The sequence below is a fragment of the Cyclopterus lumpus genome, chromosome 16 (genome assembly GCF_009769545.1).
Source record: "Cyclopterus lumpus isolate fCycLum1 chromosome 16, fCycLum1.pri, whole genome shotgun sequence".
NCBI classification, from domain to species: domain Eukaryota; kingdom Metazoa; phylum Chordata; class Actinopteri; order Perciformes; family Cyclopteridae; genus Cyclopterus; species Cyclopterus lumpus.
Window position 1 is genome coordinate 2957367 of NC_046981.1, and position 18843 is coordinate 2976209.

The following is an 18843-nucleotide window of genomic DNA, read 5'->3' on the forward strand; positions in this document are numbered from 1 at the left end:
TGTGTATTTCCGTCGTCGCGGAGGCTATTTTCAGGGTTTCTCCAGAAGTTATTTCTTCTTCTTCTTCTTCTTCTTCTTTCCAGCTGATGATCAAAGCAGACAAGATGACACAACCTTCTTCAAACAGGGAGGCGGAGATCTCATTTTTGAAATGATACCAAAAAACACCAACATATAAATCCCTTTGAGAACTTGTCGAGGCATTAATAGCTTAACCGTCGAGGAAAGAAGCTCTTGACTCTCTGTCGCTTATCGTCACACAGCGTCGCTGACGACGACGACGACGGGAGTCTTTGAAGCGCGTTGCCGACTAAATAGCAGATCGGTCTCTGGGCCCAAAAGTGCTCATAATACTCGGCAAACACCGGGAGAGGTGGAGATTGGGATTTGACACGACGGGGTTGCTTATCGTCTTCTCGCAGAGAGCGCCGATGAATCGCAGCCTCTGAAATACCATTTTTTGGGGGGAGTTTTAGGTGTGATGGACTGAAAGCTGCGTTGTCTCTCCCCATGAGAGAGGCCGGCGGAGATGGGTTTGTTCTTTAGAGAGAGAGAGAGATCCTCTGGACGTCTTGTCACTCAGAACATCTCTCTCCCTTCTCCTCCCTCCCTCCATCCCTCCCTCCCAAGTGATTGTCAGTCTCTCTGACGGATGTTCACGCTTACAGGAGCGTGACCGGCTGACGCTACCCAGAAAAAAAGGATTGGAGTCTGGGCGTCGGCGCAAACCGATAAGCCTCTAATGATCTGATTGATCTGATTGGTGGAGCCCATTAAGCAAAGCAAAGCGAAGCAAAGCCAGGCTTACTGGCATCGAACACTTTGGACCCCCCCTCCCCCCTCCTCTACAAGCTGCTGTCTCCATGTTGTTTTTAGCTCTACGAAAATACACGTTAAGGTGGAAAAAATATCATCACCTCGCGATGGACTTTTCCTGGCGAGGGAAATTTGTGGCGCGTTTACCACAATTCAACAAATCCAGAGAGTTATGTTCAGGTGATTGTGTCCGTCCCCCCCCCCCCCCCCCCCCCCCCAATCTTTTGCTCCTTCTTGTAAATCCGTTGGACCGTTACCTCCTTTGGTTGACCTGGAGACGCTGGACCCTAGACCTTTTAGTTTAGTTGAGCCAGGAAGTTTGGGGGAAACTTTGGGTTTATAAAATGATATCTCGACGGCTCGGATAGGATTCATCCCTAAAGCTGCAGAGATAACGGGGGGGAGGGGGGGGGGGGAGTCGTGCTCTCTTTCTTTAAGAAGAGAATAAGACAAATGGTGAAAGTGATTTTTTTGCAGCCGTCACTTTGCTCAACGGTCCTGCTGGCCCTATCTTTGGATTGATGTACCCCCCCCCAACAGACGAGCCAACGGTTCTCTTTTTTGCCAGAACAAATGCTCCACACAGAAAGCTGCGAGCTGTTACAAACCCATTCTTGCACAAGGCTCTCACAGGAGTGACAACCCCCCAGTTCCCTTTCTTTTTATTGCCAACAAATCCCATTTAAATAGAAAAACCTTCTCGAAACCTTCCGACTTCCTGAGCCCGTCCGTGGCCCTAAACCCCGCCGGTTGCTACTAAAGATATATCCTTCCAACATGTCGTTTTATCAAAGTCCATTAAAACAGGAGTAAATAGGGCATTTGTTTCAGACACACAGTATACAATACAATGTTTTCAATAGTCTTTGGATAACAATAGAGCTCCGTGGCCCAGAGGAAGAAGATTTTAATGGGGTTGTTTGGCAATAAGACAAATGTAGAATATCACTAAATGTCTTTTTGACACTGTAAGACCGATCTTGGGAGCCTCAAGATTGGCAAAAATAAAGAGGAAGACATTAACGCACTCGTCACATCCAGTTGATATTGAACTTAAAAGGGCTGAATTTGAAATTCAGAGCGTTAACAACGCCGCAAACGGCTATTTTCTGTGTAAAGAAGTCCCGTGACGACGGCACGCCGTCTCTGGTTTCTCCCCTCAGGGTAACACCCGTTAGCTCACCGCTGTTTGCACTGCTAGCGCCGTCGGCACCGTTAGCTCACCGTTGTTTGCACTGCTAGCGCCGTCGGCACCGTTAGCTCACCGCTGTTTGCACTGCTAGCGCTGTCGGCACCGTTAGCTCACCGTTGTTTGCACTGCTAGCGCCGTCGGCACCGTTAGCTCACCGTTGTTTGCACCGTTGGGACCGTTGTCCGTCTCCATGCTGAGAGCCGGGTGGAGGCAATGCCCTCAAATCACAGACGCTCTGAATTTTTTAATTTAGCCCCTTTTTCAAGTGAAACAAAGGCTCAGTTACCTAATGACAGACCAGGGGGACCCGCGGGATACCTGGATGGTAATCCGGCCTTGATTGTCTGTTTGTATGCCAACAACATGTTTACAACTAAACGGTTGCCACACTTGAACGCAGATTGCGGACGCAGATTGGCCGCACGGGAATACAATGAACCGTAAACGGCGTTGGATATTTCATAAAACGCAGGCCGTTGGTTTCAAAGTGCCAATTCAAAGCCCCGGAGCTGCAGAATTGAAAGGCCAAAAGAGTTCCCCTGAGCCGTCGTTACTCACGGAGCGAGCGCTGTGTGCCAGCAGATCCAAAAATAGAGAGGCCTTTATAGATGGACTTTTTTGTCTTTCTGATTCTCCGATTGCATCGGGTTTGTTTATATTTGCTTGCGTCCGTCATAACCGCAGAGGACACCGATCTCCAGTATAATCCGTCTGCTTGGCTTCTCCTGCAGGTCCTTCTGACTCCATCTTCCCCCCTTCAAAAAAATCATTCTGCGAACCCCCGACAACAGAGCTGGAGCCGAGACGGTCGAGCATGGACGTGCCCAGGATGGCCGAGGGCCTCTTCAGCAGCACGCTGTCCTCGTCGGGCGGCGGCCATCACGTGCCTTCCTACCTGACGCTGGAGCAGAAGGCGGCCTTCGTCTTCGTGCTGCTGCTCTTCATCTTCCTGGCGCTGCTCATCGTGCGCTGCTTCCGCATCCTGCTGGACCCCTACCGCAGCATGCCCTCGTCCAACTGGACGGACCACACCGAGAAGGACACGTTCGACTACCGCATCGTCTGAGGAGCCCCCGGGGGTGAGAGAGAGAGAGAGAGAGAGAGAGAGAGGGCGAGCGCATCGCATTTGTACAAATTAGAATTAGAATTTTTTTTTTTTAAAGTAAATAGAAGACTGATTTTTGAGGCTAAAACAACAAATGTCTGCCGACTTTACGGAAAAAATCCTCTGGAAGTCGAAACGACAGCTTCTCCCTGCCAAATCTGAAACATCTCAACTATAACCAGACGACCAGAACTATGCTTTGAAGATTATTGATCGGACCCTCAGTCCGAGTGATTGAACAGCCCCCCCCCCCCATCAGTTCTCCTTTGGACTACCTCGTTTCTCTCACATCTCACACAGGGTCGAATATCTTCTTGACGTTCTAACAGTGTTTACATCTTATCATGTTTACGTCCTTAGGTTTTTATTGATAATGTAGACAATCAGTGTTGAAAAGAAGAAAAAAAAAACTAAGCGCGTGGATAGTCAGGGTTGTTTGAGCTATTTGGTTTTATTTTTGTCTTAATTTGTGGACGGTCGCACGAGGTCCAACAGACTTTGTGTGTCTGATTCAGGCGAAGAGGAGTTGTAATGCCTTATGTCTTCGTAGGGTGGTTGTTCCCTTCTGGACGGTTGGATACGACATGGCGTCTCGGGCCTACAGCAGGTTACGCAATCACAAAGACGGCCGTAGAAGAGTTCTCCCTTTAAGGTTTAAGGTTTAAGGTTTGGACCGATAAGTGCCATCAGTGAGGGACGACAAGTGTTCTGTGTGTGCCATTTAACACAAAAAAAAACAACTACAACCACAAAAAGAAAGGATTAGTCCCTTTCGGTCCGAGAGGGCCCTGCGGTGTCCGTGTCCTTTTTTCGATGTCAACAACCAAAAGAGGTATTGAAGAAGAAGAAAAACGTTTACTGTGCAGTACCGTGTGCCTAAGTTGAAGAAGAAGAAGAAGAAGAAGAAACAAAAAGACACAAGTTTAGATCGATGTTTTAGGAAAAAGAAAGGACAATCGCTACAAATATTTGTCTTTAAATGTGTTGTTTTTTTGTTGCGTCGAGCCCATTTGAAGACACTTAAACAGCATTTCACTGCCTGCCGTTGGTGTATTGAAAGCGTTGACGGCGAAGACGAAGACGACGACGATGACGATGCGACTTTGCGTCGAGAACCCCCTTTACGAACTGACGTTTGTGGCTCTTTTCGTTGGGCAAATTCTTCAACCGTGCGCCTTATAGTGTAGATTGTTTACAGTATTCGTCGGTGTGGCGGAGACGCGGTCGCTGCACTTCACGGAGATGTCAAAGTGGACCTGCTCTGGTTCTGTGCCGGGACAGGAAGTGGAAGTGATATCTCTGCCCCCCCCCCCCCCCCCCCCCCCCCCCTTTTCGGTGACGTGTGGTGTTCTTGTGATCTGCTGTGGCCTTTTTTCCTATCGCAGATGTTGCGACGTTGTGCAGAGGTGTTGATGTGTGTGATATCTCTGCCCCCCCCTCCTGCATGTATCCCCCAGTATCTCCTCCGTGCATGATAAATGGTGAAGTGCTTTACTCCTGATGTTGTAGCTGTGGGTCAGTTGCTCAAGCAGCTTCTTGTTCCTGTCTGTACCGGAGCCTTTTTTTGTTGGTTTTTTTTCAATCTGTTTTTTTGTTTTTTTTGGTGTGTGTTGCCTCGAGCCAATCGTCCTTTTCTTTTTTTTTCTTCTAATAAAGACCAAAAACTTGCCGTTTTTTTTATGTGTTTTATTTCATTAGGGGTTCGTTTCGTCCAGGTCGGTCAGAGTCACCGGCAAACAAACGATGGATGAGAGAAACATTCTTTCCGAGCGCCGACCTGCCCTTTGCAAGGCGTGCGGCGTGCGGCGTGCGCCGGAGGCCCGACGCATTCTTTCTGCCCACATTATCAGCGACTGGCAGTTGGAGCCGGCAGGTGTCTCGATTGGTTTTCTGTGAACCCAGACACTCTGTCTGGCTACTCACACACACACACACACACACAAAACACACACAAAACAACACGACACACACAAACACACACACACACACACACAAAACACACACACAAAACAACACAACACACACACACACACACACACAAAACACACACACACACAAACACGCACACACACTTTTCTCTAGTCTCCAGGCCCAGACTGCTCTTCGAGCCGAGACCCTCCAGAACGACATGCAGAATAACAATCTTCCCTCTGACACCAACACCACGCTGAATATGTTGATATGCAATCAGCTGCTGCCCCCCCCCCCCCAACCCCCAACCCCCCACCCCCTCTCTCCCCCCTCTCTGAAAAAACCTGCATCATTTCTCAATGCAACAACCAGGATAGATTGACTTCTGAATTTCCCTTTGTCGGTGAATATGAGCATCCGTTACTTAACAATTCTGCTGATATCACACATCCACCGGTTTTACTTTATTTATATATTTTTTTAGGGGAGGGCCGGGGAGCTGAAGCAGATCGGAATTTAAAATGCGAGCTGATCCCGCAGAGGAGAAATGTGCAGTCTCTGCTATTTAAAAAAAAAAATATATTATTATATAAGAGACAACCTGCGTCTTTACTGATCTTACTTTAATAGTCAAAAGCAGAGCGAGCACACACGACCTGAGGATAAGGTACGTTCATATCCATCCTATAAAAATAATCACAAGAATAATTCTGACGTGAAAGAAAACAAAAACACTTCTTTTTTTTGTCGCTCGCCTGAGGTGCGTTTTACACAATTTTCCAGGAAAATGGAAGCAAATCGTCCCGTAATGAAAGCCTTCATTTTCAGTTTCAGAAATCTCATCAGCTCACGGCAAACAAAGATTGTAATCCAACGCACACACGGCCTCACGCGCCGAGTGGTAAACATGAACCGCCGCGGATCGATAGCACGGTCATGCTTTATGCAACAAGACTCATATTCAAGAAAGCCTCCTGATAATTTAATTATTTTTCACCCGCTCCTCAGACGCCTCGTACGCTGAATTTATTCATTTTTCCCCCAAGCGCCCCGTTTCACTATTCAGCCTCCAGTTAATTTTATGGTGTGTGAGCCGGTCGGACGGGACTGTTCCCCCGTGAATGTGACAAAGAGGACAAAGGGAAGCGATTATTCTTATTCCCGAGAGCCATTAAGGTTCACCGTCACCTATTTCACAGAATATGGCGAGAAGCTTCAAAGAAAAGTTGATTGCCGGCATTATTCAAAAAAATTGCTTCAGGTGTCAAACCTTTCAGAGAAATATTAGAAAAGTAGTTCCAAGCAATAGTGAATTTCTACCTTTGGGAAACAAGCCCTCTGGCTGCGGGGCGATATGGAAAGTTGATGGATCACCAAAGTGATTACAATTCATTACGGAGTAGCAATAGCCCCAACAGACCCACGGTGTTAGAGGTACACATGTACGAGTTCTAGACCCACGGTGTTAGAGGTACACATGTACGAGTTCTAGACCCACGGTGTTAGAGGTATACATGTATGAGTTCTAGTCCCACGGTGTTAGAGGTACACATGTATGAGTTCTAGACCCACGGTGTTAGAGGTACACATGTATGAGTTCTAGTCCCACGGTGTTAGAGGTACACATGTACGAGTTCTAGACCCACGGTGTTAGAGGTACACATGTATGAGTTCTAGACCCACGGTGTTAGAGGTACACATGTATGAGTTCTAGACCCACGGTGTTAGAGGTATACATGTACGAGTTCTAGACCCACGGTGTTAGAGGTACACATGTATGAGTTCTAGACCCACGGTGTTAGATGTATACATGTATGAGTTCTAGACCCACGGTGTTAGATGTATACATGTATGAGTTCTAGACCCACGGTGTTAGATGTATACATGTATGAGTTCTAGACCCACGGTGTTAGATGTATGTATGAGTTCTAGACCCACGGTGTTAGATGTATACATGTACGAGTTCTAGACCCACGGTGTTAGATGTATGTATGAGTTCTAGACCCACGGTGTTAGAGGTATACATGTATGAGTTCTAGACCCACGGTGTTAGAGGTATACATGTATGAGTTCTAGACCCACGGTGTTAGAGGTATACATGTATGAGTTCTAGACCCACAGTGTTAGAGGTATACATGTATGAGTTCTAGTCCCACGGTGTTAGATGTATGTATGAATTCTAGTCCCACGGTGTTAGATGTATGTATGAGTTCTAGACCCACGGTGTTAGAGGTATACATGTATGAATTCTAGTCCCACGGTGTTAGATGTATGTATGAGTTCTAGACCCACGGTGTTAGAGGTATACATGTACGAGTTCTAGACCCACGGTGTTAGAGGTATACATGTATGAGTTCTAGACCCACAGTGTTAGATGTATACATGTACGAGTTCTAGACCCACGGTGTTAGATGTATACATGTATGAGTTCTAGACCCACGGTGTTAGATGTATACATGTACGAGTTCTAGACCCACGGTGTTAGATGTATACATGTATGAGTTCTAGACCCACGGTGTTAGAGGTATACATGTATGAGTTCTAGACCCACGGTGTTAGAGGTATACATGTATGAGTTCTAGACCCACGGTGTTAGATGTATACATGTACGAGTTCTAGACCCACAGTGTTAGAGGTATACATGTATGAGTTCTAGACCCACGGTGTTAGATGTATACATGTATGAGTTCTAGACCCACGGTGTTAGATGTATACATGTATGAGTTCTAGACCCACGGTGTTAGAGGTATACATGTATGAGTTCTAGACCCACAGTGTTAGAGGTATACATGTACGAGTTCTAGACCCACGGTGTTAGATGTATACATGTATGAGTTCTAGACCCACAGTGTTAGAGGTATACATGTATGAGTTCTAGACCCACGGTGTTAGATGTATACATGTATGAGTTCTAGACCCACGGTGTTAGAGGTATACATGTATGAGTTCTAGACCCACGGTGTTAGATGTATACATGTATGAGTTCTAGACCCACGGTGTTAGAGGTATACATGTATGAGTTCTAGACCCACGGTGTTAGAGGTATACATGTATGAGTTCTAGACCCACGGTGTTAGATGTATACATGTACATATACAGACACAACAACGCTGCCAATCCTGGAGCTAAACAGACAGAAAGCCTTACGGATTTTTGTTTTTTCTATTGGTTTCTTTTTTTAAAGCTCTTCAATAAAAACAAAACATGGGAGATAAAACAATAAATGCATTTTTTTTAAAACAAACGTGATTCTGAAGATGACAGTAGCCATTCTCCTCCGGCGGGCTGTTCTGAGCCTCGGGCAGGGGGGGGGGGGGGGATCCCGACGGGTGAGGCGCTGTCACTCCCGGCCTCTCCTCTGGGACGGCCAGAGGGCCGCCGCCAGGTGATCTCCGTGCTCGTACAGCCGTCAAAGCTCTGAACGGAGTCCCGGACATGAAGCGCTTCGAGGGCTAGAACATTATTTGAGATCTGTTCTGAAAAACTGCAGGCCGCCTGTGAGAGGTGGACGAAACAAGAGGGAGGGGGGCGGCCTTCTCCTCCTAGCTTTAAGTCTGTCAAGATTCATGTCAGCCACAACCCCCCCCACCCTAAAAACTACATCAGAGGGTGACAGCTGTTCAAGAACTCCCAATCAAAAGCCCCCCCCCCCCCCCCCCCTCACATCTCAAGGGTTGTACGAGTGCAACGATGTTCCTCCTCATCACGCCGTCCGGCTGATGCCACTGGGAGCTGCCCAGTGTAATGACAGTCATCACCGGCGACCATTGGAGTGCAGCTGGAGGGGGGGGGGGGGGGTGAACACTGGAACATTTGCATTAATTATGATTTAACGTGCACATAATATTTATACATGAAGACGCAAGAAAATGAAAGAGAGCCTTTTATTGAAATGTGTTAAATAACGTCCAGATTTAAATGATTAAACACAATTTAATGTTTTCATTTTATTTCCCAAATGTGTTTCTCTAATTAAAACTCTCCACAAAATACAAGAGTACAAAAGCACACATTTATTTTTTCTTCTTTTATTGCCTCAAATAACAAAAAAACAACAGACACAATTACTTTTTTTTAATTTTTTTTACAACATATCCTGATGAATAAAGCTCTTAAGTGTAAACCAGTAAACAAATGTCCCCTGACAGTTTGAATAATGAGGAGATGAGCTGTATAATTAATGGAAGAAAAAACAAACAAACAATCAAGCTCTTGTTGTTGATGACTGCACTTTATTCCTTATTCAAAACACTCGCTTTTGGCCATTTAATCAAAATTGGAGGTTTTTTTTGGCTCCCAAAATAAATAAAGAATAACGAACCCGGCTGGGCTAATTATTTTTTTTCTCGATAACGGCCCGACCGCTGCTCCCGAAGGACATTTGTGAAAACCGTCACGTAAACAAACATGCCGAAGAAATGCCATTCGTCACCGAGAACCGAGTTGACGTTTAAAAGGTCGCGGGTTTGATTCCCTTTGTGGGGCGACACCTCTCCGCTCTCACTGATGGCTTCATGATTACCTCTGAACCGGACTGTGTGCCCCCGTTCGCCGGCTGAGGGCCCTCGGCACAAGTCCTGTCACGAATAAATATAAATATATATACATATATATATATATGTATATATATATATATATATATATATATATATATATATATATGTATATATATATATAGCGTAAACACACACAAAAAAATATTTCAGAATTTAAAAGGTGCAATGTGTAAAATCTCTGAAAATCTGTAAATTGTTATTGTGTAGACCCGATCTGACACATTGCACTCTTTAGTGCACCCCCCCCCCCCTCCGGGGCTCAGTGTCCCATAAAGGTCCCATAAAGAGATGTGGATCGTTTTACAAAAAAAAAAAAAAAAGGTATATAAAAAAAATCAATTAAATAAGATTTTAAGCTAGCGTCTGCCCCTCCCTCTGCTCCTCCCTCGGCCTCGCCGACACCCGGAGGACTCGTGCGTTTCCTCTGCGGCGTCGACCTCCGCGTCGACCTCCGCGTCGACCTCCGCGTCGACCTCCGCGTCGACCTCCGCGTCCGGCTCGCGCTCACCCACAAGAATAGCGTCTTCTGGAGGTTCACAGACGACCTCCTCCTCCACATCGGCGTCCTCCCTCTCCCCTCCTTCCACCTCCTCTGTTCCGGCTTCCGTCGTCGTCTCCACCTGCTCCTGCACCACCATCATCATCTCCTCCTCCTCCTCCTCCTCCTCCTGCTCCTCCGCGGGGCCGTCTACCGTCGCGATGGCGTTGTCGATTCCTCCGTTGCCGGCGGCGATGGCCCGCTCCAGTTTAAGGCGGTACTGCTCGGCCTCCTGCTCCTTCAGCAGGAGCTGCTGCTGGTACTCCCGGGCTTTGAGATTGGCTTCTCGCAGCTGGCGCTGCAGTCTTTCTCTGACCTTCTGGAAAGAAAAGAAAACAAATCAGCGGCTGAAGCGTCCGGTGAAATTACATTTTTCCCCGAAACTGAAATGCGCTCTTTTAAGTGCACGATATTAAAGGAGTTAATAGCTCCAGAGAAATATGACAATGAGACACAATTACACTGTGTGCTAATGGAAGCTTTCAGTTTAGATGTAGTAAAGAGGAGAAATATTAAATTAAAAATGCCACGATGTTCCTCTACATTTGGGTTTCATTACTTTGAATGACCAGCAAGTTCCAGCTGAACTCCGCGACAGTCATCACACGGAGCCGTTACTGACGTGTGTACCTGTCAGGTTCCTCCTGGCTTACCTTGTCTTTTAGGCCGACGTGATTGGCTGCGGGGTCCGTCTTCCTCTTGCGTGTGGGCGTGGCCTCCTGAGGCTCCTCCACGACGACCTCCTCTGCGATTGCGCCGGCTGGCAAAGCCACCACTGCAAGAGAAGTGGTCACATGATCGGTCAGCGAGTAGTTATATATATTAGCCACCTAAAGAGATCAATATCAGTTTAAGTGAAAGCTATACTTTAAATTAAACCACCCAACTCCTTGGAAAAGAAACTACAATTTGACCTTGCACAACATGGAAGTGGCTCCATCAGTAAGTGTGTTTGTATATGTATATATATATATATATATATATATATATATATATTATAGGTGTTTTTTTATTTGCAAATGCTCCTCTCGACATTCAAGATGCCGAATGGTCACGTTTTGTACTTCTTTTAATACGTGAATCCATTTATTAAGCAGCGTTTTGCCTCCTACAGTACTTTGTTTTCAGGATGTGTTTCGAAGGTTTCATTTTTAAATTCGTGATGCCGGCGAACCGCAATGTCGTCTTGAGGTTGTCTGCAGAGTTGAGACGTTCCAACTGGCTGATGGCTCGAGGGCCTGTTTTCTTTTATTGGCATACGTCTCTGCGTCATCTCCACCTCTGCTTCATCTCGGTCCTCAGTCAGCCCACTCACTCTGTTGACCCTGCAGGGTGAAGAACAGCTGCTGGCCCAGGGACGCCGGCTGCAGGTTCCCGTGCTGGTCCGTCACTATGGTGATGACCCTCTGCCCGCCGTCGCCCACCACGCGCCGGACGGCCGTCTCCGCCGACTCGGCGTCCTCCGACTTGCCTGAAAGACGACAGTTGGCGCGTCATGTTAAGGAACCAAAGGCCAGAACCCGTGTAGTTCATCACTCCCTCGTCTTTATCTCCGGCATTCTTTTACAATATCAAATCTCTCATTTTCTAGCTGTCCAGTCCAGATGTTTTAAGGTACGACCACACGGCAAAGCTCCCAGTGTCTTTGGAGTCAAATCTTAACTTCCCATCTCTTCGTTCTTAATTACCGGCGCCGGTCTTGGTGGCGGCGACCAGCTCCGAGAGGTTGACCAGCCCACCGGCACGGATGATGTAGTGGGACTCTGGGTCGATGCTCACCTGGTTCTGCATGCCGTCCTGCGAGCGCATGCACACACACACACACACACACACACGCACGCACAGGAGCTGTGGTTATATTGAGCTCTGTCGCAGTTAAAAATAATATATGACTAAATTCATGAAGTAGAGGAAGTCTGACAAATTCTGCACAAACCACCAAAAAGAACTGTTGAAAGCGCATAAACCTGCAACCCCCCCCCCCCCCCCCCCCCGCATAAACCTGCAACCCCCCCCCCCCCCCCCCCCCGCAGTCCAACGTGAGAGGACAGGAAGTGGAGCTGCCCCGAGGGGCTCGTCCTTGAAATTACAGTTGAATTTAGATTATACGGACTGAGTAAAGAGGTGAAATGCTTCCCTCCTCTTTTAATTGATATTTACATGCAGTTTCGAGGGAGGAAGCGGTTTATAATACACTTTTTTTTAAATCTCTAGATGAAAGTGTAATCCAATCAGATATTAACAGGCACAAAATGGAATGAAACACTTTGATGTACAAATTAGGATCATTCCAAGGGCTCCATCTAGACAAGAAAGCAGATAGCATCGGTGTAACTGAAACATTTAGAGGGTTTCTGGAGGGGGGGGGGGGAATCAGATCTGTGGTCGTTTCACATTGATGGTTACGACTCTAACTTGGCCCTGTGTGTGTTTTCGGAGCACAGTGTGCAATCTGTGTGGTTAATGGTGGATACAATATGATGCGACGCGATTGCACCTGACCTTTGACCTTCCGTCCGCACAGACTTTGATGAGGCAGAGAAACCCTCGCGCCTCAACCCTGAAAAGTTTCGATTTCCTTTCCTTCTGAAGCGCTTTATTTCATCAGAGCGAAATGGATTTCACCCACCTGATGAAATCCATAGGAGCTCGACTCTTGGCTCAGAGCGAGGCTGCTTTACGGCCGCTCGTGTCATTGTGCGTATTGGAAGATGACTTTGAAGGCTCCCTGGTGGGGAACGGGGCCCGACTGACGGCTCTGTGAGAGCAGTGGAAGTGTTCTCAACGTGGCGTTCACCCAAACGCGATGTTCATTCATTTACATACGAGCGCTTAGCTTACGGCACGTCGCTCTCGGGGGCCTGCTCCTCCAATCTGTGGGGGCGTGCAACCCCACTTCAAAAAAGAAGAAAATAAACTCCGAACCCCTCGGATAATAAGCCCGCATCGCGGTGCACTCGCGGTGATTCAGCCCTTTCAAAGGAGGAGGAAGGGGGAGGGGGTAGCGGGTGGCTGAGGTGGGTGTTCATGTTTTCAAGGGTCAAACGGGCTGGAGGCCCTGCTGTCTGCATCCTGGCTTTGTGGAAAGAGGCTAGAACCTCCCACGCGACGCCCGAGAAGGCCCCAGAACCTCCTCCTTCCACATTAATGACTCATCCGAACGTATTATTTGGAGTCCCACCGAGTGTCGAGACGGCGTCTAAATCCGGGGCGTCGTGGCGAGGGCCAGTTTTTTTTTTTGCAGCGCCGTCTGCCCTTCGACGAGAAAGGGAGCGCTGCGCGGCCACTGAAACCATGGCAACACCGGCGAGAGTCCGACTGAGAGCTTCTTTTTTTTTTTTCGCGAGTCACACTTATGGAAAACGTCAGACGGGTTTTTTGTTTTGTTTTAAATTCATTCTCGTTCTCTTTTTCAATCTCTCCTTTTTGTTTATCGCCCCCCTGTTTCTCTTCTCCTCACCCCTCATTCAGCCACACCCCCCCCCCCCCCACCACCACCCCTCCCTTTCTGTTTCTCTTTCTTTCCCCTAATCTCTGTCCATCTTTCTCCCTCCCTTCCCCGCCTCTCTCACAAGTCCCTCGTTGCTCCATCTGTCGCTCCTTGTCTTACCCGCCTTCATCTCTCTCTCTCTCTCTCTCTCTCTCTCTCTCTCTCTCTCTCTCTCTCTCTCTCCCTCTTTCTCCTCCCCCGAATGTCTGCTGTTCTGTCACCCGGCTTTGTAACCTCACAGAAGTCCTCCCCCCTGCACGCCTCACCCTTCCTCTCCCTTTCAGTCGTCCTTCCTTCCATCTATTCATTTTCCCCATGCATCATTTCTGTCTTCACTTTCTCCCCCCCCCCCCCCCCCCCTCCCCTCCTCATCCTCACGTCTGTTTTGAGTTTGCATTCTCTCGTCTCCCCCCCCATTAATACCTGTCTTCATCCATCCTTCATCTGCCTGTCTGACTCCTCACACGTCTCTCTCTCTCTCTCTCTCTCTCTCTGTCTCTCCCCATCCCCTCCCCTCATCCACCTGTAGCAGTATCATCAGCTCCGTGTTGCTGGTATCCATGGCGATGTCGAAGGGCGTCTTGTCGAACTTGCTGAGGCAGCGGACGTCGGCGCCGTACCTCAGCAGCAGCTCGGCCACCTCCCTGTGGCCGCGCTGGGCCGCCCAGTGCAGCGGCGTCATCTTCAGCATGTCTTTGGCGTTGGCGTCGGCGCCGTTCTGCAGAAAAGGGTGAGCGGCGCCCCCCCGTGGCGAAGGCGAGGAGGGGGGGGGGGGGGACAAACGGGAAGCGGTGAGGGCAAAAGATGTCTGGGACGAGGACGCGATCTAACGACGGTGAAACATGTGATCTACATCACTGAAGCTTCAAATGGCTTTTTGGTATCACATATTACATATAATAATACATATTTCTGGACTTTATTTCACGGCCCTAGTCGATCTGTCCTTGAGCAAGGCACTTTAACCCTGAGTTGCATGATTGATAAGTCGCTTTGCATAAAATTGAGCCTGAAGTGTGTAAACATTCTTTTTAATACTCCATAAATACCAGGCTGTTTAAATCATAGGCTGTCATGGATTGAGCCTCAGAGGTTAGCCAGCACGAGGATTCATGCTCATCGCTGTTGTGGAAATTAAATTATTATTATTACGAAAAAGGGCGTTTCATCTTTGCTGATAATATGTTCATTTTACTTCTTTTTGTCTATAATATTACAGTAATACAATAATAATATAAAAAATAATTTTAAAACAACTTTTAAAAGATATTAAAACAATAATTTGTCAACCCCGCCCCCATGTTAGACCATAGAGTATAGCACCAGTTTGGGTTCAGCCCTCTCCTGCACACATCCCATAATAATTAGAACACCTCTGTTAATCAATAAACAGACGAAGCATTAATTTGACGAGTAAAAAACGTTGGCATGGAAAGACCATGTGCCTCTCCTCACCTGCACCAGCAGGTCCACGATGGTGGGGTGACCCTCCGAGGCGGCGATGTGAAGGGGGGTCTTGTCCACTTTGGTCCGGGCGTCCCGGCTGACCCCGGCACGCAGCAGCACCTCGGCGGTGGAGTGATGGCCGCACCGGGCCGCCAGGTGGAGCGGCGACGAGCCCAGCTGGAGGAGAAATTCATTTATTTATTTTCTTCCACGCCGTTGAAGGACTTTTCAAAAGGGGGTCAAGCCTGAGACCTCGACGAGGGCCCCCCCCCCTCCAGGATCCACGCCCCCGTAAAAAGATTTACCGTAAAACACTAAACTGTTGGAGGGTGAAGGAACGTCGTCCCGCGTTCGCTCCCCGGCGTCATCACTCCGGACGAGGGCGTTCTGTCAGAGACAGCTCATCCACCAGCGGTGACACGCCGAGGTAATGGAAACGTTAAAAACATCATCTGTTATGTTCACACAGTCGGCTTTGCTTCTGGTCCATTTAATTAATACTGAATTCATACATATATATATATTAAGATACGGGACGTTGTCGTTCTAAAAAATATATAAATATAATAAATAAAAGGAGTGTGACACGCTGTCCCGGGTGAATCAGGGGTTACTTTAAAAAGCCGTCGTTTCTGAGACCCTTCATATGGTCTTACAGGTGGCATAAGGGAAGAGGACATTCAATAAAAACACCATTAGTGGTGAATTATAAATGAACGTTACATATAGATGTGATCAAAAGAGTCAGAGGAAAGTGCCTGTGGTTTTTTTTTATTTTTTATTAATTACATTTTTATTTATTTTTAGCACTTTGCAGACCAATTTAATAAATGAAAGAAAATGCTAATTAGGAGCACAAAAATGTAAACAAATACACTAAATGGTGCAATGGGGATTTAATGTCCCGCAGCTTCCTGGCGAGTGTGTCAGTATAAAGTATTAATAGGTAATCATTAATAGATTAGTCCATCCAGAAAAAGTAGTAGGCGACTACTTTTGATTATTAATTAATTATTCAGCGTTTGTGTCATTTTTGTGCTTCTCGGTGTTGAAGATTTGCTCCTTTTGACTTGTCTTGTGTGACCATAAACTGAACGTCTTTTAGGTTTTTGACAATAAAAAGATTAAGTATTTTTTTTTTAACGTTTTGCAGTCCAGACGATGAATAGATTAATTGGTTTCCACCCCTCAGGTATCGTTTAGTAGTTATTTTATGCAGCGTATAGTCAGTTTATTTTTATATCACAAGTGCGCAGCCACTGCGTTGTCCTGTACCTACGTGCACGTTTGCAGGCACAGCACTTTAGTGTTAGTATTAGCATGTGAGTGGTGTATTTCCTTCCTTCAGTAAGTGTTTTTTTGAGCTCAACATGACGCCTCAGCATAACTGTCACTCTGTCACATGCAGGCCGACTCGCTCCGACATCAAGAGCTGACCATCTCTGTTTTTCTTGGCCCGCAGACAAACTGTTTTCGCACTTGTGTCATAATGGATCAGCCTGAAGATCATTCCATAATTAACGAAAGTCGGGCCTCACCCAGTCGGTGGTGAACGGCGCCCCGTTGGCCATCAGGGCTCTGACATCATCGTCCTGTCCGCCTCGCACGGCCTCCAGCAGCTGCTGCCCGAGATACACCAGTGACATCTGCTGACAGGTGGGAGAAACACTGTGATACCAGTCAGAGAGGGGGGGGGGGGGGACAAGAGCACCAGGGGACAGGACCATGTGACTGGAGTGTTGCTTTTGGGGGAAATAATAATACCCAGAATACACAGCAGTTTGGTTATGGTGTGTGTTGTGTTTGTTGAGCACATAAGAAAAACATGATCTTTGTTTACAACTTCTCAAACATGAGGATTTGCTACTGCTGTCCGATATCATTGTGAATTTAATATATATATATATATTTATTTATTTTTTGGAACAGTTGGTTGGACAAAAAAACCAATTGACTCCCATTTGTATTAGATTATTATCTATATATGACATTATTACGTTATGTTGCAGCATGTGAATGTAGTGGCTCTGCAATAGCAAATGCATTTATATTTTACGAGAACATCAAAAGTTTTTGTATACAAAAAAAATGGAAACTACAGCTGATGAATTCATGGAAAGTGACATATTTTCAAGCAAAAAAAATTAATTAAGTACTAAAACCTCAAAATCGTACTGATGGTACTTGAGGAAAATGCACTGCGTATGTCACAGTTATTAAAAAAGTGGAATAATAAAAAATATAACACAAGGAATATTAATTTTACTACATCATCCATGCATTTTATTTATTTATTTTTTACTTGTAAATATTGATTTGCTCCAAAAAAAAAAAAAAAAAAAAAATGCCGTTGCATGTCGACGCAGAAAATTAAAGCTTTGTTTTCGGATGCACGCGGCTCCTCCTCTCCGGTGTCCCGTAAACACAAATAAAACATTAAAAAAATACAAGAAGACAAACTAACGGTAAGTTCGGTTTGTTCCGGTGGAAGTCGCCGCTATTAAAAAGGAGGCGATTTCCACATCCGCCAGTCAAGTCTCCCGAAACATCGGGGAGGATGAAAGGGGTGAGGGGGGTGTTTACCAACAAACAACCGGGGAGGTTAACGTCGAAACGAAAGCACCGAATATTACGTCTCAACCGGAATCTAACGTCCGTTACTGTTATCGTCGTGTTAGCCGACCCCGTTAGCTCTTAACAAACCTGCCGTTAACAACGTCATCGCGGTATACTTGCCTCGAAACGGCGACGTCACTAGAGTGGCTATTAATTATTTATGCTAAAGCCGGAAGTGGTCGTTACACTTTCGTAACTTCTTCGCGAAAATAAATTTTTTAAAAAGCCTCTCATTTGTGTGTGTGTGTGTGTGTTTTTTTTTTTGTTTTATTGGTTTTTTTTAGGATCAAAAATGGCGACCGGCGACATGACAAAATGTAAAGCGACGCAGATTGGATTGAAAGCGGGGGAGGGGGGGTTCCGGTCGGGGCTTTTTTTTTCTTCAAAATAAAAGCCCAACCGGATCACAATGTGATTCTAATGGGAAATTATGCAGTATATTTCACCAAAAAGTCTTAGTATTAAGTGGAAAGGTCCATTTAATTCTTATTTAAAACGTCCCAACAGTTTTGCTTTAATATAACGACAAGAGATATAGCGTACATGGTCAATATGTGTTTTACAGGAAGGAAGTTTATTTTGAAGGAAAAATCCCATTCTAGTTTTATTGTTTTTAGTTAACTAAGCAAAAAGTGTGCAGAGTTGGTCATAGTGCATTTATTCAAACGTTTAGGAGAATATTGATTTTTTTTTTTTATGTAAGATTTTCCCTGATCATTAACTTGATTGAATACACATGCTGGCTATTCAAATATGAATGTATAACTCATCTTTAAACCTGCTTCTACATTATGTTCCCTAGGTCTCAAGAATAAAAGGCTTAATTAGTATACTTTAAAAAAAAATCCTGATTACTGTATTATTTAATGGGTAATTTAATAAACACCTTTTAAAATTTATTTTAAAAAGCAGTGGAACAAACAAGCAAAACAAATGAAACAAAAGACAACTCTAAACACCTGAAGTCACTCGGGTCGTTGGTCATGTAAGTCGTTGGTGGAGTGGGGGGGCCTTTTAGGTTTGGGGTGGGTGATCTGCCTGAGAACCCTCCAGACAGAAGGAGAGTCGTTGGCAGAGGAGTAGTACAGTTGTTTAGTTTCTCTCACTGCCTCACTAAAACCTGCACATTGACTCTTTAAACCTGTTCTTTGACTTACTCCTGAATGATTCCTT

The 18843-nt window shown here is 46.1% G+C and overlaps 2 protein-coding genes across 4 annotated transcripts in view; one reads left to right on the forward strand and one right to left on the reverse strand.

Moving 5' to 3' along the window:
* LOC117745648 (cortexin-3) overlaps positions 1-3074 on the forward strand; it is a 4546-nt gene extending 1472 nt beyond the window's left edge. The window contains exon 2 of the mRNA XM_034554106.1: positions 2740-3074. Coding sequence (XP_034409997.1) covers positions 2823-3074 — 252 coding nt within the window. The 5' untranslated portion in view covers positions 2740-2822. The remainder of the gene's footprint in view (positions 1-2739) is intronic.
* A 5976-nt stretch (positions 3075-9050) lies between these two features.
* LOC117745685 (GA-binding protein subunit beta-2-like) lies at positions 9051-17991 on the reverse strand. 3 transcript variants are annotated; one of them, XM_034554182.1, is made up of 8 exons: positions 17791-17991; positions 16593-16700; positions 15064-15231; positions 14132-14326; positions 11807-11915; positions 11434-11589; positions 10772-10893; positions 9051-10437 (listed from the first exon to the last, which is right to left on the reverse strand). In XM_034554182.1, the coding sequence occupies exons 2-8, from the start codon at positions 16698-16700 to the stop codon at positions 9937-9939; spliced, it is 1359 nt and encodes a 452-aa protein (XP_034410073.1). In that variant the 5' UTR covers positions 17791-17991; the 3' UTR covers positions 9051-9936. The 3 variants fall into 3 exon arrangements, with proteins under 3 accessions (XP_034410073.1, XP_034410072.1, XP_034410071.1); XM_034554181.1 differs by having other exon boundaries at positions 9051-10434; positions 14132-14434; XM_034554180.1 differs by having other exon boundaries at positions 14132-14434.
* Between the last annotated feature and the right edge of the window lie 852 nt (positions 17992-18843).